Raw genomic sequence first — 15,497 nt, 5'->3', positions numbered from 1 at the left:
TCTTGCGACCGCAACATTCGGATGCCAAATCACCATGGTGACACCCTCGGTGGCTCGCGCGCTGAACCTTGTGAACACCCCCCACCCCCCTTTCCCGTTGCAACCCCTCCTTGCTGCCTAGCAACAACAGTGCCATTGGATTTCCTGTGTGTTTAGCCTGATCCCTTAAAGAGGAACTTTGCCACAGGAACAAGGACGCAGCTCCGTCCCTCTCCCCTCTTTTGAAGATACTGAGGGGTGGGGGTTGAGGGTTTGGGGGAGTCAAGAGTGTTGAACTGCGGTGATGAACATGTAGCTAAGCTCTAATAACTTGCGAGAGGTACAGCAGGAAATAAAAAGATGGCATGCCAAGATGGCATGCCTTGTGATAAACAGAAGAACCTCTGAATTCCCTCAAATGTCACTCAATATGTACAAGTCGGCCAAAAGTCACAAAACTTTGGTGCTTGAACCTCCATCTTACATGACATCATGTGAGATGTCAGCATAGCACACAAGACCTCAGTTCAGCAGGCAACAGATGAAGTATACCTCAGTTTTGCTTTTTCTATGGCTTTTGCAATATCCTGTTAAAAAAGGACAAGACTCAACTAAGGTATGAAGAACATACATCGGACATGATGTGAAGTAAGCGGAGTCACTTGAAACCGTCATCATACACATCGTCACTTGTTAACAAATGCGATGATCACACTGCAGGTCAAGTCAGATTTTTTTGCTCATCATACGCATCGTCACTTCTTAACAAATGCGATGATCACACTGCAGGTCAAGTCAGATTTTTTTGCCCAATGTGACATTTTCCATGTTTATGTGAACAGTACAATTCTGTTTTTTTTTTCATATCTGACCCAGGGCTCTTTCATATGTGGATATAAATCTGATATTTATCTGACGCATGTGCCATATGCACAGTCACGGCGCACTCATCCGACTTACACGTTATCAAAAGGCGACCAAGGTCACAATTGTTCCGACAAAACAGACGTGACAAAAGCAAATGGCAGATAAAGGAGCAGAAAACAGTCAGTGGCGAAAGAAGATGCTTTACAACTGATAAATATAAGAAAATGTTGGCTCCGGCTGCACAAAATCCTTGAAATTTACACAAAGGCATCATGACGAGACCTCGAGGGGCCGCATTTACTTCATTAAACATGGGGCCTCGTGGTTGTGCTTGTGACGTCACCGACGCATTACGTCCACAGTCCAAGTCAAATTTGTTTTTGTTATGTGAACGACTAAATCAAAAGCTTGAACAAAAAAATCTGAATGAGGCATCATGCCCTGCAGTGTCAACGTAGCTGTAGCTGACATTCACAGAGTTTAAGTGTTTACTGTGCAGGTGTACTACACAAATGAGAACCTTAAGTTGGACTGATTTTAAGTCTATTTTGGCTTGTTGATGATTGCAGACTGAAGGAAAACCGACTTCCTTTTGCACTTGTGTGCCAGTTTGAGTGTTTAAAAAAAAAAATAATAATAATAAATTAAAATATCACTCAATTAGTGCTATTTCCGTTATTTCACATGAGGGAAGAAACTGTCCAAGTCCAAACAGTTCGAATGTTGAATTTCACTATTTGTAGTTTTCGAGATGCTCTTGCTGTGACTGAATGTGTCTTTTAATCAATCTTTAACACACCATTCTTTGCGCCTGTGTGTGCACCACAGCAGTGCTCATCTTTGAAGGAATCAGGGAAAGATACATGTCCACATTGGAGCACTTTGGCCAAAGTGTGTATGAGCTCACGTGGCTTCTTATGATGCCATAAAACCCAACACAAGATCACTTCATACCCATATAAATGATCAGAGTATTTGTTTTGTAAATGTGTTGTCAAGTCGTAAAGATGTCTGTAAAAATTGTCCCAAGAACAACACTCACTGGTAGCCCGTCCTCAGGAGTATCCCCTTCGCCAAATGGCCGACAGCCTGCAAGAAGAAAAGAAAAAAGAAAAAAAGAAAAAAAAAAGATTAGTGAAAAGACACTTTTTGAAAAACAATTCTGGGTTTATATGCAAGAATGCAATAGTGATTAGACAAAGCAGTTTGACTGTCAAAAGGGTGACTTATTTAGCAAGCTTAAGTAAACAGATCGATTCTCCTCAAGCCAGAACGAGACAAGACTCGCGCTTCCATTCGACTGCGGGCTAAATGGGGAAATGAAAGCTGCTTTGTGTCAGTGGGGCACACGGAAGTTCATGAAATATGCATGCCACGAATAATGTAACACGACCTCTGCTAAAACGCCATGTGCCATTTCCACATCCCCCCACCCAAAAAATACAAAATAAATAAAAAGATCTGCAGATGCTGGAGACTGGCAGCTCATGTTTCGGGTATCAGGTTGACCACGTTTCGACTTTTTCATTGTGGGTGATGTAAGTTACATGGATGTCATTGAACGTTCAACACAAAAATGAAAGCTTTCTTTTTTTCGCTAATAAGCTGACACTGTCACACTGACACCACCATTTGTAATGGATTTATTTTCTACTGTTGGTGTACAGCTAACTCTTTTAGCCGATCAGTCAAGAGTGCTCATCAAATTGCCTTAAGCCATTTTTTCCTTCCTGTACAAATCAATTTTATTTTCTTGACGTAAGTGACCTACATTAAAGTTTTGCAGGAAAGAAGTTGGGGGGTTTACGGCATCCGCAAACCCCGAAAGCAAAACACTGGTACTGCCACAATTTACACCACAAAGATGCCGCAAAAGCTGCATTGAGAATGACAACAGTATTTTGTCCTGCATAGTTCGAATGACAACAGTATTTTGTCCTGCATAGTTCTCATTGAGAAACTACAGTAATATTTAATCCAACAGGGCAAGGCAAGATATCAGACGCAACTTAATTTTATTTATATAGCCCTTTAAGAACAACCGCTGGTGCAACAGTGTTGTACATAACTATAATTCGAACATAACATAAGTTACAGACAAAAAGTTTAAATGGTAAACAACTGTACAGAACACGTCTTACGACTCATCAAGCCTCACTGTTGTCCATCTCCTCTGCAGTATCATGCATAACCAGAAACATGATCAAACAAAAAACGTGGCAATAAGCATATTAAAACTATATTTCTTCAAACTAAAGCCTGTTTTGTGCAGCAGGCCCACTAAATTGGAGAATCATAGCCATTACTGATGGCCTGGCATTTAACCGCCTTTGCCTTTTCTTCAAACACTCGGACAGTGATAACTGCTTTCAAAACGACTAAGCAGGGAGAACCGAGTGTCAGACGAAACAAATACCCTGATACACAGGCAGTATATCCCACCTCTGTTACAGCTCTGATACAACCTCATACTTCGTAGCCCTCATTCCACGTTGGTGCTGTGTATACAGTGCAGCGAAAAAAGGTAGGGGGGATGGGGGGGAGGGTGCAGCCACAGAAGACAGAACCCATCAGAGGACTTTGGTCTCAATCAATCACATGAAGAAGCTGTGTGCATTTCTTCAATGCTGGGGAGGGAGCAAGAGAGCGAGACAGCGACTGCAGCACAACTCGGCTCTTGAAGCTGCCTGAGCCATGTGCCCAGCATTGCCATGGCAACAGAGAACCGCAAGCCCGATACACACGCATGTGAACGCACATTCACAGGGGCGCAACATATTCTCCCGCCTACTAACACAACCCAGGCCACCCCCATCCTGACCCTCCTCTGCCACCCTCGCCCGCACACATTCACAAAGTGAAGCGACCGGCAGCGGAGCGACGCTATAGGAATACAGAGGAACCTGTTTGTGTGTGTGTGTGTGTGTGTGTGTGTGTGCGCCGAGGAGAGAGGCATTACACAACAGTGACAGAATACAGAGGATGCCAGGACACAGAGGAGAACAGAGGAAGGAGGAATAAGTGAGATCGACTCGCCCTTCTCAGCTGTAGCTGACATTCACAGAGTTTAAGTGTTTACTGTGCAGGTGTACTGCACAAACGAGAACCTTAAGTTGGACTGATTTTAAGTCTATTTTGGCTTGCTGACGGTTGCAGATTGAAGGAAAACTGACCTTACGTTTTTGATCTGGAGCGTTTGTATGGGCAGCTGGTGCTAACAAGATAACACAGGAGGACTCATGCTTAGCATCCAGAGACGTCCTTAATCACTAATCAGCTCATTGTATGTCACATGGAATGCAGGCCAACATGCACATGAGCAACAGAGGTGCCCACCTTGGCTGATGTCCTCAATAGCCCTACGTATGCCTCGATCGAAGGCGCGAGCGTCGGCGGGGCTCTGGAAGGTCAGCCCGAACTTTTTGTCATTGATCCTCCAGTGGTGGAAGATGGGGTTGACCTTGTTGTACACGAGGCCCTCCTGCAGGACGCACTCCAGCACCACCTGGAAATAAAGACACATGGAGAGTCAGGTCTTTGTAAAGAAGCCTTGACAATGCAACAAAAAGATGAACAATTAGCTGTTTTTGTTGTTGTTTTTATTTTAAGCAAGCTAAAACTGCAAAAGGACGAAAGGTTCTGGGAAAATTAAGATACTCTGTTCGGAATTTTCAGGCTAAAGACACTGATGTCCAAACTAAACTAACAGGAAGACAAAATGGCAGTCCTGATCCTGTTTTGTTATTCTGTACTTGCAACAAATTTCTGTTTGGGGGTTTGTTGGCAAACTTTTCTGTAGTTAGTCTCACCGCGTTCGCTGTCAGAACAGATTAATATCTTCCTGTTCTTCACCTGGAGCTGCTTAAATGTGGCACATTCAATCTTCTTCTTCTTCTCCTTTCGGCTTGTCCCTTTAGGAGACGCCACAGCGCGTCATCCTTTTCCATGTAAGCCTATCTCCTGCATCCTCCTCTTGAACACCAACTGCCCTCATGTCTTCCCTCGCGACATCCATCAACCTTCTCTTTGGTATTCCTCTCGCTTTCTTGCCTGGCAACTCCATCCTCGTCATCCTCCTACCAATATACTCACCATTTCTCCTCTGGACGTGTCCAAACCATCAAAGTCTGCTCTTTCTAACTTTGTCTCCAAAACATCGAACCTTGGCTGTCCCTCTGATGAGCCCATTTCTAAATTTATCCAACCTGGTCACTCCGAGAGCGATCCTCAACATCTTCATTTCCGCCACCTCCAGCTCTGCTTCCTGTTGTCTCTTCAGTGCCACTGTCTCTAATCCGTACATCATGGCTGGCCTCACCACTGTTTTATAAACTTTGCCCTTCATCCTAGCAGGAACTATTCTGTCACATAACACACCTGACACCTTCCTCCACCCGTTCCAACCTGCTTGGACCCATTTCTTCACTTCCTGACCACACTTCCCATTGCTCTGGACGGTTGACCCCAAGTATTTAAAGTCATCCACCCTTGCTATCGCTTCTTCCTGTAGCCTCATTCTTCCCCCACCATCCCTCTCATTCATGCACATTTATTATGTTTTACATCAGCTAATCTTCATTCCTCTGCTTTCCAGTGCATGCCTCCATCTTTCCAACTGTTCCTCCACCTGCTCCCTTACACTGCAGATCACAATGTCATCTGCAAACATCATGGTCCACGGGGATTCCAGTCTAACCTTATCTGTCAGCCTATCCATCACCACTGCAAACAGGAAGGTGGTGAGGGCTGATCCCTGATGCAGTCCCACCACCACCTTAAATTCGTCTGTCACACCTACAGCACACCTCACCACTGTTCTGCTGTCCTGTATTATTCTAACATACTTCTCTGCCAATCCAGACTTTCGCATGCAGTACCACAGTTCCTCTCTGGGTACTCCGTCATAGGCTTTCTCTAGATCTACAAAGACACAATGTAGCTCCTTCTGACCTTCTCTGTACTTTTCCATCAACATCCTCTTTCCTTCACCAACATGTCCATTATAATCTGCACCAATGACGACTCTCTCTCTGTCTGGGATGCTCAGAACTACTGTGTCTAGCTCCGTCAAGAATTTCGGTTTCACCTCTAGGTCACATCCTACCTGTGGGGCATAGCCACTGATCACATTATACATAACACCCTCAATTTCATGTTTCAGCCTCATCACTCGATCTGATACTCTTTTCACCTCCAAGACATTCTTAGCCAACTCTTCTTTTAAAATAACCACGACTCCATTTCTCTTCCCATCGACACCATGATAAAAGAATTTAAACCCTGGCCCTAAACCTCTAGCCTTACTGCCTTTCCACCAGGTCTCCTGGACACACAATATATCAACCTTTCTCCTAATCATCATGTCAACCAACTCCTGAGATTTTCCTGTCATAGTCCCAACATTCAAAGTTCCCACATTCAGTTCTAGGCTCTGTGCTTTCCTCTTCTCTTTCTGCCGAAGAACCTGCTTTCCACCTCTTCTTCTTCGACTTTGACCCACAGTAGCTGAATTTCCACCGGTGCCCTGCAGGTTGACGGCGCCGGTGGCGGACGTTGTTAACCCGGGCCACGACCGATCCGGTATGGAATTCTTTGGATGAACGCTCATATTTGTTTGGCAAAGTTTTAAGCCGGATGCCCTACCTGACGCAACCCTCTGCATTTATCTGGTCTTGGGACCGGGCTGCAGTTTGCACTGGTTTGTGCCCCCCATAGGGCTGCATTAAATGTGGCACATTCAATCATACCCATGAAATATGAGCACAGAATAAAAACTTCTGAAACACACAAATTTGGTGTTTCTGAAATTAGACAAAAAACAATAATTGCATGTAGTTGTTAGGCTAATTTGTAAACCATATTCAAAATGGTGGGGTTTTTTTTTGTTTGTTTTTTTTAATTACAGATGACTTGGAAAGCAGCAGTGGGGGAAGCAGGGGCTTTGAGTGGGTTTTTGAAGGCAGACAGTCAAAAGTGTGCGGTGGAGAAACACTATTTCCAAAGCCTATTATTAATCAGGGCGACAGAGCTGCCTCCTGGCCTTCCTCTAGGGCAGATTAAGTGAAATGAGAGACAGCCATTACAGTCTTTGAGGTTTTGACAAACGTGCACGAGTGGCTTAACGCGGCGCGAATGTGCGAGCGCGGGCGTGGCTGGCGGGATGAAACCCATCCGTGACCCGAGGGATGGTGCAAATTCCTCGTCGTCGGGGTAAGATTCACAAAGCAATACTTGTAATAATAAAAAGGGTTCAATTTTCCCCGGTATGGTTTGGATCAGGTAATGGATGGAATAGCTGTGTCAGATACTAACCACCAAGTAGTATGCTTCCATTTTGTTTCCATTGTAAAAGGGTCGCAAAATTCCAACCTGAACCATCCCACTATTACACACCATTTGTTGCAGCCGCGGTAAAAATGGTATGCGTGTGAAAGGTGGACCTAGGGCAAATGACTACTGTACTAGTTAAGTTGATTGGTCGACACGTGACAAAATTGTCCATCTTCTTTGGTGTTAACAGTATAGTAGCGCCTTTCACAGAGTTTAAATTCAAAATTGGCGGATAAGAGGCATAACAGTAGAGCGCTAGAATTTATCAGCCTGTGCCTTTCACACAGGACGTACCAAAACATACCTCTCACAGAACAGCGATCTTGGGGAAAAAGAAGGAAAACTGCTGAAAAAGGGCTAATGACCAAATTGAATGGCAAGAAAACCAAGTCATTTAAGGAAAAATCTGGAATTTCTTTTTTTAGCAGTACTGTTTAATTGGTGTATCAGCTGAATCAGGTTCCGTGCTGAACCGTACTGAACCGAACCATACCGCTAGGTGGAGACGTGGCTAATGACTTTCTACAAGATTTTGTAGTACGTCTGGGTATTTTTTTCCATTTATTTAAAAGGTTTGGGAGGTCATTGATGTTGGACAGTAACTCTCAGTGTTCATTGTAGCTCCTCGCATAAGTTATTCAACACTGCTATTGATCTTAGGGACTAGTCTAACCCCTGATCAGTCACTGATTGGAAGACTTTTGTCCATATACATTGTAAGTGGGAGTCAGACAGGGAGCTAGCAGAAGTCCTAACTAGAAGACCAATGCCGTCACAGGCCTATTACAAAATGTTTTTTTCCGCCTTCCAAAAAAAGAGATGGGCCAAGAGTTAAGCCGGCGGGATGACGGGAAGAAGAAAGGGATAGATACTGAGGCGGATGGGGTAGGATCAGGTGATAGAAGAGAGGAGGATGGGGTGTCTGTGCCTCTGGGGCTGATTGTGGAGGGCGAGACTGAACGGAGCCGGAGCAGGTAAGTTGAGCGGCACACGGCGACGGCGCACAGACAAGGATGGACATAGGAAGTATCGCGTGTTGCGAGGAAGGACGAGACTCAACGTGGCATTCCACAAACCAGGCTCAGAGGTGACGGAAATGACGGAAGGCAGGCTAAGCACGAGGGGGACAGAGATAGTCGGAGGTGAGACGTGCCGGAAAGCAGATATGGAGGAAGATAGAGATCTTTCAACTCTGACTTTGTGAACAGCTTGCAAATAAGACAGTCGACACAGTCAGTAAATGTGATTTTGGGGATTTTATTTAATAGATTCAGTGATTATTCAATACTTTATCTGAGTTGTTTATTTATTTATTTTTAATTCAAGACTTATAGCGCAGGCACAGAACAAACACACAAAAAAAAACACCATCACGGTCTATTGTGTTTACAGAGTCACAAATGCAACATTTACAAGCCAGGTGACACCGATAGTCTCGCAGATAATAAATCGCATTTGGCTGGCAAAGATGAACAAACAAGCAACATGCACAAATCGAGAGTGAGAGAGAGAAAGTTCTCGCCCAAAAGGAAAGCTAATTTCGATGAGCCACAAAGGCGCCACCATCACAGCTGTGAGCAATCCTAGGGAGGTTGAAACGAGCGAGGCGGCAAGCGCAGCTCGAGATCTGACATAAATCCAAGGGCCGATGTCGTAAGACTCGTCAACCAATTAGGTCGTTTTTTTTAAAGAGAGTCGGAGTTATGGAAGAGGGGAGAGAGAGAGAGAGAGACAGACTGGTGGTTATATGGAGAGCCAGCTGAGTCATCACTGGTACACTCTGTGCCGCATCACTGCGTATCACAGTCACATCCCCACCACCGCTCTTCTTCTATCTGGCTCCGCCTACGATTACCGCGTTTTGATCGCATACATTTTCTCCTCAATGCCTCTCTCATGCACGCCCAATAACATCCCCGGTATCACGCGGTTACCCTTACCCACCAGTATTCTTCTCAAGCGATTTAAGGTTACAATCAGAGATGGGAACAATTTGATACCATTCTTTCAAAGATTACCTTATCTTTGTTCAGACACAACAAAGTAAAATTAAAGAGCAATGTCAGCATTGAGAACATAAAAGAACTTAGCCAAGACAAACATTTGTGACCCAATGTTTTTACCGACAAGTTTATCCATATTTTCTATTTGCTTCTATTTGTATTTTTAACTTATTGATGTCATTTACTTTCAAAATTCAAAGTTATTTATATTGGATGCACTGAATAGGTGAAGCACCCCTAATCTGGCCGTTTGAAAGGCTTTCTACACAATTTTAGGATTTCTTTTTCTGTGTACAACAATTTAAGTATCCCTAATTAGTATATTTTGTATATAGCCTTTGTGTGCATTATATACAGTTTGAACTCTACATTATATTCCACTGCAGCACCAGAGTGTCGCACCAGCAAAGAAACGCAGCAATAAACCCACATCGCTGAAAGCACAACAGTCACAACCTCTGTGGCGGAGATAATTACGGTATGTCAATGACTTCTCAACTCAACTCGCTGATACTGCGGTAAGAGGAACAGATAATGTCATGCCTTGCTGACTTGTATGACTAACAGTCGTCTGTGGGTTCGTCTGCGGTGGTTGTTTTTCTTGGACTCGGTACTGTTTTCGTGCTGATGCCCTCAAACAGTCGGCAGAGCTGCGACCCATGCCAGGCACCCGGCGCTGGGTGGCATCCTGACAGAGCTACATATGGCTGGGTGTTTGTTGTGGTGACTGGGGGTAGATGCTGGCGGTGAGCGGGGTGTTTTACCACTTCCCGGAACAGTCGCCGGGGTCTCTGAGCCATGAGTATGCCCTGGCCAGTAAGACAGCAATCCTGTCACACCCTTTCCTGTGTCACACACACATACATAGTAATGCACTCAGAGGCCTTGAACACAAAACACATAAATGTTCTCAGTCAAAGGCGATTCAGACACCAGGCAGCCTACGAGCCGCCAGTGTTTAAGCATTAAAAGGCCACCAGAGCCTCTACGTCACTATGTTTGCCACAGCCTTCTGACATGACGTCCACACTTTCATTAACAGAGTCTGGATTATCCCAGAGGATCTACTCCATAACCTTTACATCCACAACACAGCTTTTGGGAGAAGCAGGTCACATGCTTAAGGGCAAAAGGCTTAAGGATTAAGATGGAGATGCTATTACATTGATTGGAAGGAAGAACGAGTGACAATTTGCGGGAACGTGACTTTAAATCATCAGTGTTGTTTGGGGTATTAGAAATTAAACAGACAAACAAAATCTACTACCAAACAATAACTGAAACAACACATTTCCAGCCAACACCAGCATGTTGCAAGAATAGACTATTATTGTATTCAAACTTGGTGGAATGTCTAACCCTTTTACACTGTCTGCCTTTTTTGTGTGTTCATGTGTTCTGTATGAAAGGTATCGATGTCGAATGGCACGTTGAAGTCGTCTTGCAAATATTCTGGGCCTTACAGACATAAGACGCTGCCTGTGTGAAATGGTATTCCGCAATGCCGGGACTGGGGTGTGAAGTAGAAACACCTGACGCTCACTTCTCCTGCCCTACTACATTGAAAGAAATTGTCACTCTCCGAAAACAGTTTTAATAAGACAGGCCAGATGCTGAGACTGATGGATGGCACAGGTGGATATAAAAAGAACTCTTTCAGGATCTCTGTGCTAGCGGCACTGAGAGCCACGGAACAAAAGTTCTGACACACGTTCTGACTAAAATAAATGAGGACAGTTGGTCCCGATTAGGGGTTTTGAAATGAATCAAAATTGACGCATTGCAGCACAGACATCAACGACTGAGGATGGATGCAGTGGCAGATCATAATAGACTATAACCTGATGACATTGCTTGTTGATTTTTGGCCTGCGGGATAAAAAGTATTGTAGTTTGTCTCTCTATGTCGGGTGTCAACGATAGTCTCATCCAGGGCGTTATAGCTTCGCTCTCATCTAAATAATGTATTTTTTCACATACGAGGTCATGAGCTAAGAGTTAAGGATTTTTTAAAAAAGCGGATATGCATTTTACAAACAGACAAGGAAGCATGAACTGGACAAGTCACACGCAGTGTAAAGCCGGTTGCACAAAAATCAAACATGTCAGGAACGCCACCAACTTAAGGAATCACAGAAGCCATTTCAACCTCGAGTTGCTAACTTCACCGAACAAGGAAATTGCACAGCCGGTCAGCGCAATGAAGAATTGACACGAGTCTGTCAACAAGCCCACCTAGGCGCCTAAATCAGACAAAGGGAAGAAATACCCCATTCTGTGGGAGCCTTTATGGTGAAGGCTTTATGAACATATTCCGACGGGTTTCAACATTTGAGGACTCTGTAGCCACAATACAAAATAATATTAATAATAATAATAATAATAATAACAACAACAATAACAATGTAATAATGTCAGAGCCAGAGATGTGGTCTCTGTAGAAAGATCCACTCCTAAACCATGAGTGTGTACGTCAATGTGTCTTGTTTTTTTTTTTAAATCTAATAAACGATGTTTTGAATTTTCAGGAAGTGCCCAATACTCTTATTTTATTTTAGAACTTGTATTTACTGTACTGCAGCACTGCATTACATCTTTTTTTTAAACATTGACAATAAAAAAAATATTGCCAGTCTTTTTTATTTTGGTCATAATGTAGGACAGGCGGCACGGTGAAAGATTTGTTAGAGCGTCTGCCTCACAGTTCTGAGGACCGGGGTTCAACCCCTGGCCCCGCCTGTGTGGAGTTTGCATGTTCTCCCCGTGCCTGCGTGGGTTTTCTCCGGGCACTCCGGTTTCCTCCCACATCCCAAAAACATGCATGAATTGGAGACTCTTTTGCCCGTAGATGTGAATGTGTGAATGGTTGTTTGTTTTTTGTGTGCCCTGCGATTGGCTGGCAACCAGTTCAGGGTGTACCCCACCTCCTGCCCGATGATAGCTCGGATAGGCTCCAGCACGCCCGCGACCCTAGTGAGGAGAAGCGGCTCAGAAAATGGAAGGATGGATGGATGTTCACAGTACTACAAGTAGGCTTGGACTACTCTTTGTATTTCTGTTATGATTTAATGTCCTGCTCAAATTTTGTCTGCTGTATGACTCTTTTCTGTTCCTTTTACTGTTATACCGTTCTATTTTAAATAGAAAAAGGAAGCCTTTACCTGACTGTTTTTATTCACCTATGAAAACAAAAATATAGTAATAATACAGAACCAAGTACGATAAGAGAACTGATATGACTCATCATGATATCGAATCGAATCACTGACGTGACAATTGTTATCGAATCGAACCGTGAGATCAGTGAAGGATTACACCTCTAGTTCCGATGCGGCAAATGAGCAGGATGTCCGTGTATAATGAGCTGAAGAGGGATAGAGCGTCAGTTCACAAAACCTTCTGAGGCTCGAATGGATGACATCACATAGTGGGAGCGGGAGAAGGTGACTCACGACCAAAAATAAGATTATTTTACTCAGAAAATATTAGGAGTAATGGCTCTGACATCAATGAACTGCAGTAAGAATAAGCAGCATATCTGTGTCTTCATAAAGAGTTGCGATGTTGTTGAGTTACATGTTATACGTCTGCCTCGGAACATCGCAGCACTATCTCACACTCCTAACACTCCAAAGCACACTAATGAGCGACTGTCACGAGTTTTTCGAACTAAATTTGTTGTCACGGTATATAAATGAGCACACCACAAGTGAGCAAATTTGGATGAACATTTTCAGACATTTGATTGGTACTATTTTACAAGGGTGAGAACATATGTTTCCAAGATATATTTCATCCTTTGAGCTAAGTAGGTTTCCCACATCCTACATCCATCATTCTCTGCTCCTGAGTAATCTGCCCTTCTCCCAGATGATGTAATCATGCATCACAGCATCACGCAGTTTGCTCCTATTTTCAGATACCTGCACCACAGAGGCAAGTTGAACAACGCTTCCTGGGCGAGTGCCATTGAAAGTGACAGAAGCATGGGGGATGGTGAAGATGTCATTCCAAAGAGACATACCCTTTCGGATTTTTATATTTGAGTGAGCGTGGAAGAGAGTGAATGGCTAAATGGGGAGAATGTGCACGTCAAATAATACACATCCAGTAGAACTTTCAAAGACGAACACAATTCGTTTGTGATGCTGGTTGACTCAGTTTTTCAATTTGAAATAATGTAAAGGGAATTAATTGATCATAAAACCTTTAACTTGACACCTTTTTTGGGGTAAGCAACATTTTAACGTTCAAATTGTCACAAGAATTCGGAGAAGTTAACCATCACACTAATAAAACTAAAATAAAGTAAAACTACTCAGCCTTTCACAACACAGAGCGTAGTAAAACCGTGATTTGTTGGTCATTTTTCAGGAGGTTTTGGTTGAACTCCAAATTCTAAGACTTCCGGGAGGGGGCGGGGGGACGGGGGGCGTGTTATGGAATTTACGCTGAATAAACAGAAATGGTGTATCAAATATACACTGCATCATTGAAGCAAGTATTTATTCAGCCAAACCAGGCAGAAAGTCAATGATTAGGACTAAAACAAGCATCATTGCGGGTAAAAAAAAATGTGACCCAAGTAAAGTGAGGGTTACATTCGTTCGTCTGAGTATTTCATAAAGGGATACCAGGAGCAGCTGCTGCAGCGGTATCCTTAGTACCAACAACTAACCACAAGGCCAAAGGCAAACCAGACACTGCCATTTGTTCTGGAAGTTTAAGGAAAACAATTAAATCATAGTTATAGCTGTCCACAACCCAAATGTCCTCCTTCTCTCTGGGATGCTCTTAAACATGAGACTCCATGAATCCACAAATCCACAGCAGCTGTGTGATGGCATTGCATCAACATGAAGCCAAATCTCAAAGAAACATTGCCAGCACCCTGTGGTCCTGCAAAGGACGGTCTACCCAGCTACTAGTAGATTAAGTGTACCTCACCAGTTTGTCTTTCAGCCGCTCCCCCTTTATGTAGAACTCCACTGCGGTGGGACTGGGACTGGGGCTGGGGCTGGGGCTGGGCGTCGGACTGGGGCTACAAGGGCTGAGGTTGCCAGTGCTTCCTCGGGTGCTGCCGCTGTGGGTGCTGCCACTGTCCTCCGCCTGGCTGACCTTGTGGACGGTAACGCAGCTGAGGCCGCCACCGCCCAGGGGAAGCCATCCGCCGCTGGAGTCATCCCGCGTCATGACCACTGCTCTCACACGCGCATAACTGTCACTACGGAAAGAGGGAAGAAGGATGCATAAGTACGTTAAAGACTGGTGCATGTAATTTAACACAAAACTAAGCAATCAGATATTAAAAATATATTAAGTACACTATCGTTGTTGGATGAAAACACTCTTCTCTATTTTATGATTTAGACACCATGTACTGTTAAAAGTAAGTAGCCTAAGCAATAAAAGGCATGTTACCTCCTTGATACGTACTGTATGGTTACAAGCTGAGAAACAACAAAATATTGGTTCATCATAGAATCATTATTAAACAGACGCTGAACTTTGAAATTTGCACATTTCAACATATGTTGCATTAATACTATTATTAAATATATACACAACCAAAACTAAAATCGACATTAAGAAGAAGAGAGACCACCACCCTAATCAAATAATTGACGAAGTCTCAACCGATTTTCACTCAACAAAAGTCCCTCCAATCCTTTAGGACACGCTCAAGACTGTAGAGATGATCGTGGACTTCAGGAGGCATCCTTCGCCACAGCTGCCCCTCACGTTGTCCAGCTGCCGCCTTGTGTCAACCGTCGAGACCTTCAAGTTCCTAGGAATTACAATCTCTCAGGACCTGAAGTGGGCGACCAACATCAACTCCGTCCTCAAAAAGGCCCAGCAGAGGATGTACTTCCTGCGGCTTCTGAGAAAGCACGGCCTGCCACCGGAGCTGCTGAGACAGTTCTACACAGCGGTCATCGAATCGGTCCTGTGTTCTTCCATCACAGTCTGGTTTGGTGCTGCTACAAAAAAGGACAAACTCCGACTGCAACGGACAATCAAAACTGCTGAAAGGATTGTCGGTACCCCCCTACCCACCATTGAGGACTTGCACGCTGCCAGAACTAAGACAAGGGCGTGCAAAATCCTCTCGGACCCTCCGCACCCCGGTCACCAGCTCTTCCAGCTCCTTCCCTCAGGTAGGCGCTACCGATCAATGCAAACTAGAACTAGTAGACATTCCAACAGCTTCTTCCCTCTTGCGATCACCTTCTTAAACACCTAACCTATAATTCCATTACAACAAGCTGACAATTTTTTGACTTGAGTTCGTTGTCACATTTCTGTGGGGCCAATTAT

The 15,497-nt window shown here is 44.1% G+C and overlaps 1 protein-coding gene and 1 long non-coding RNA gene across 2 annotated transcripts in view; one reads left to right on the top strand and one right to left on the bottom strand.

Annotated features, from left to right (window-relative positions):
* Window positions 1-15,497, bottom strand: part of spred1 (sprouty related EVH1 domain containing 1) — a 45,015-nt gene that overhangs the window by 14,259 nt on the left and 15,259 nt on the right. The window contains exons 2-4 of the mRNA XM_061696132.1: window positions 14,127-14,403; window positions 4,183-4,351; window positions 1,889-1,935 (exon numbers count right to left, since the gene is read on the bottom strand). Of these exons, the coding sequence (XP_061552116.1) occupies window positions 1,889-1,935; window positions 4,183-4,351; window positions 14,127-14,403 (493 nt within the window). The remainder of the gene's footprint in view (window positions 1-1,888; window positions 1,936-4,182; window positions 4,352-14,126; window positions 14,404-15,497) is intronic.
* On the top strand, window positions 7,907-11,652 carry LOC133412644 (uncharacterized). Its single transcript, XR_009769790.1, has 3 exons — window positions 7,907-8,318; window positions 9,566-9,657; window positions 10,589-11,652. It is a non-coding gene; the product is annotated as an uncharacterized LOC133412644 (long non-coding RNA).

Source organism: Phycodurus eques, chromosome 14 (assembly GCF_024500275.1).
Source record: "Phycodurus eques isolate BA_2022a chromosome 14, UOR_Pequ_1.1, whole genome shotgun sequence".
NCBI lineage: Eukaryota > Metazoa > Chordata > Actinopteri > Syngnathiformes > Syngnathidae > Phycodurus > Phycodurus eques.
This window is presented reverse-complemented; position numbering and strand designations above follow the sequence as displayed.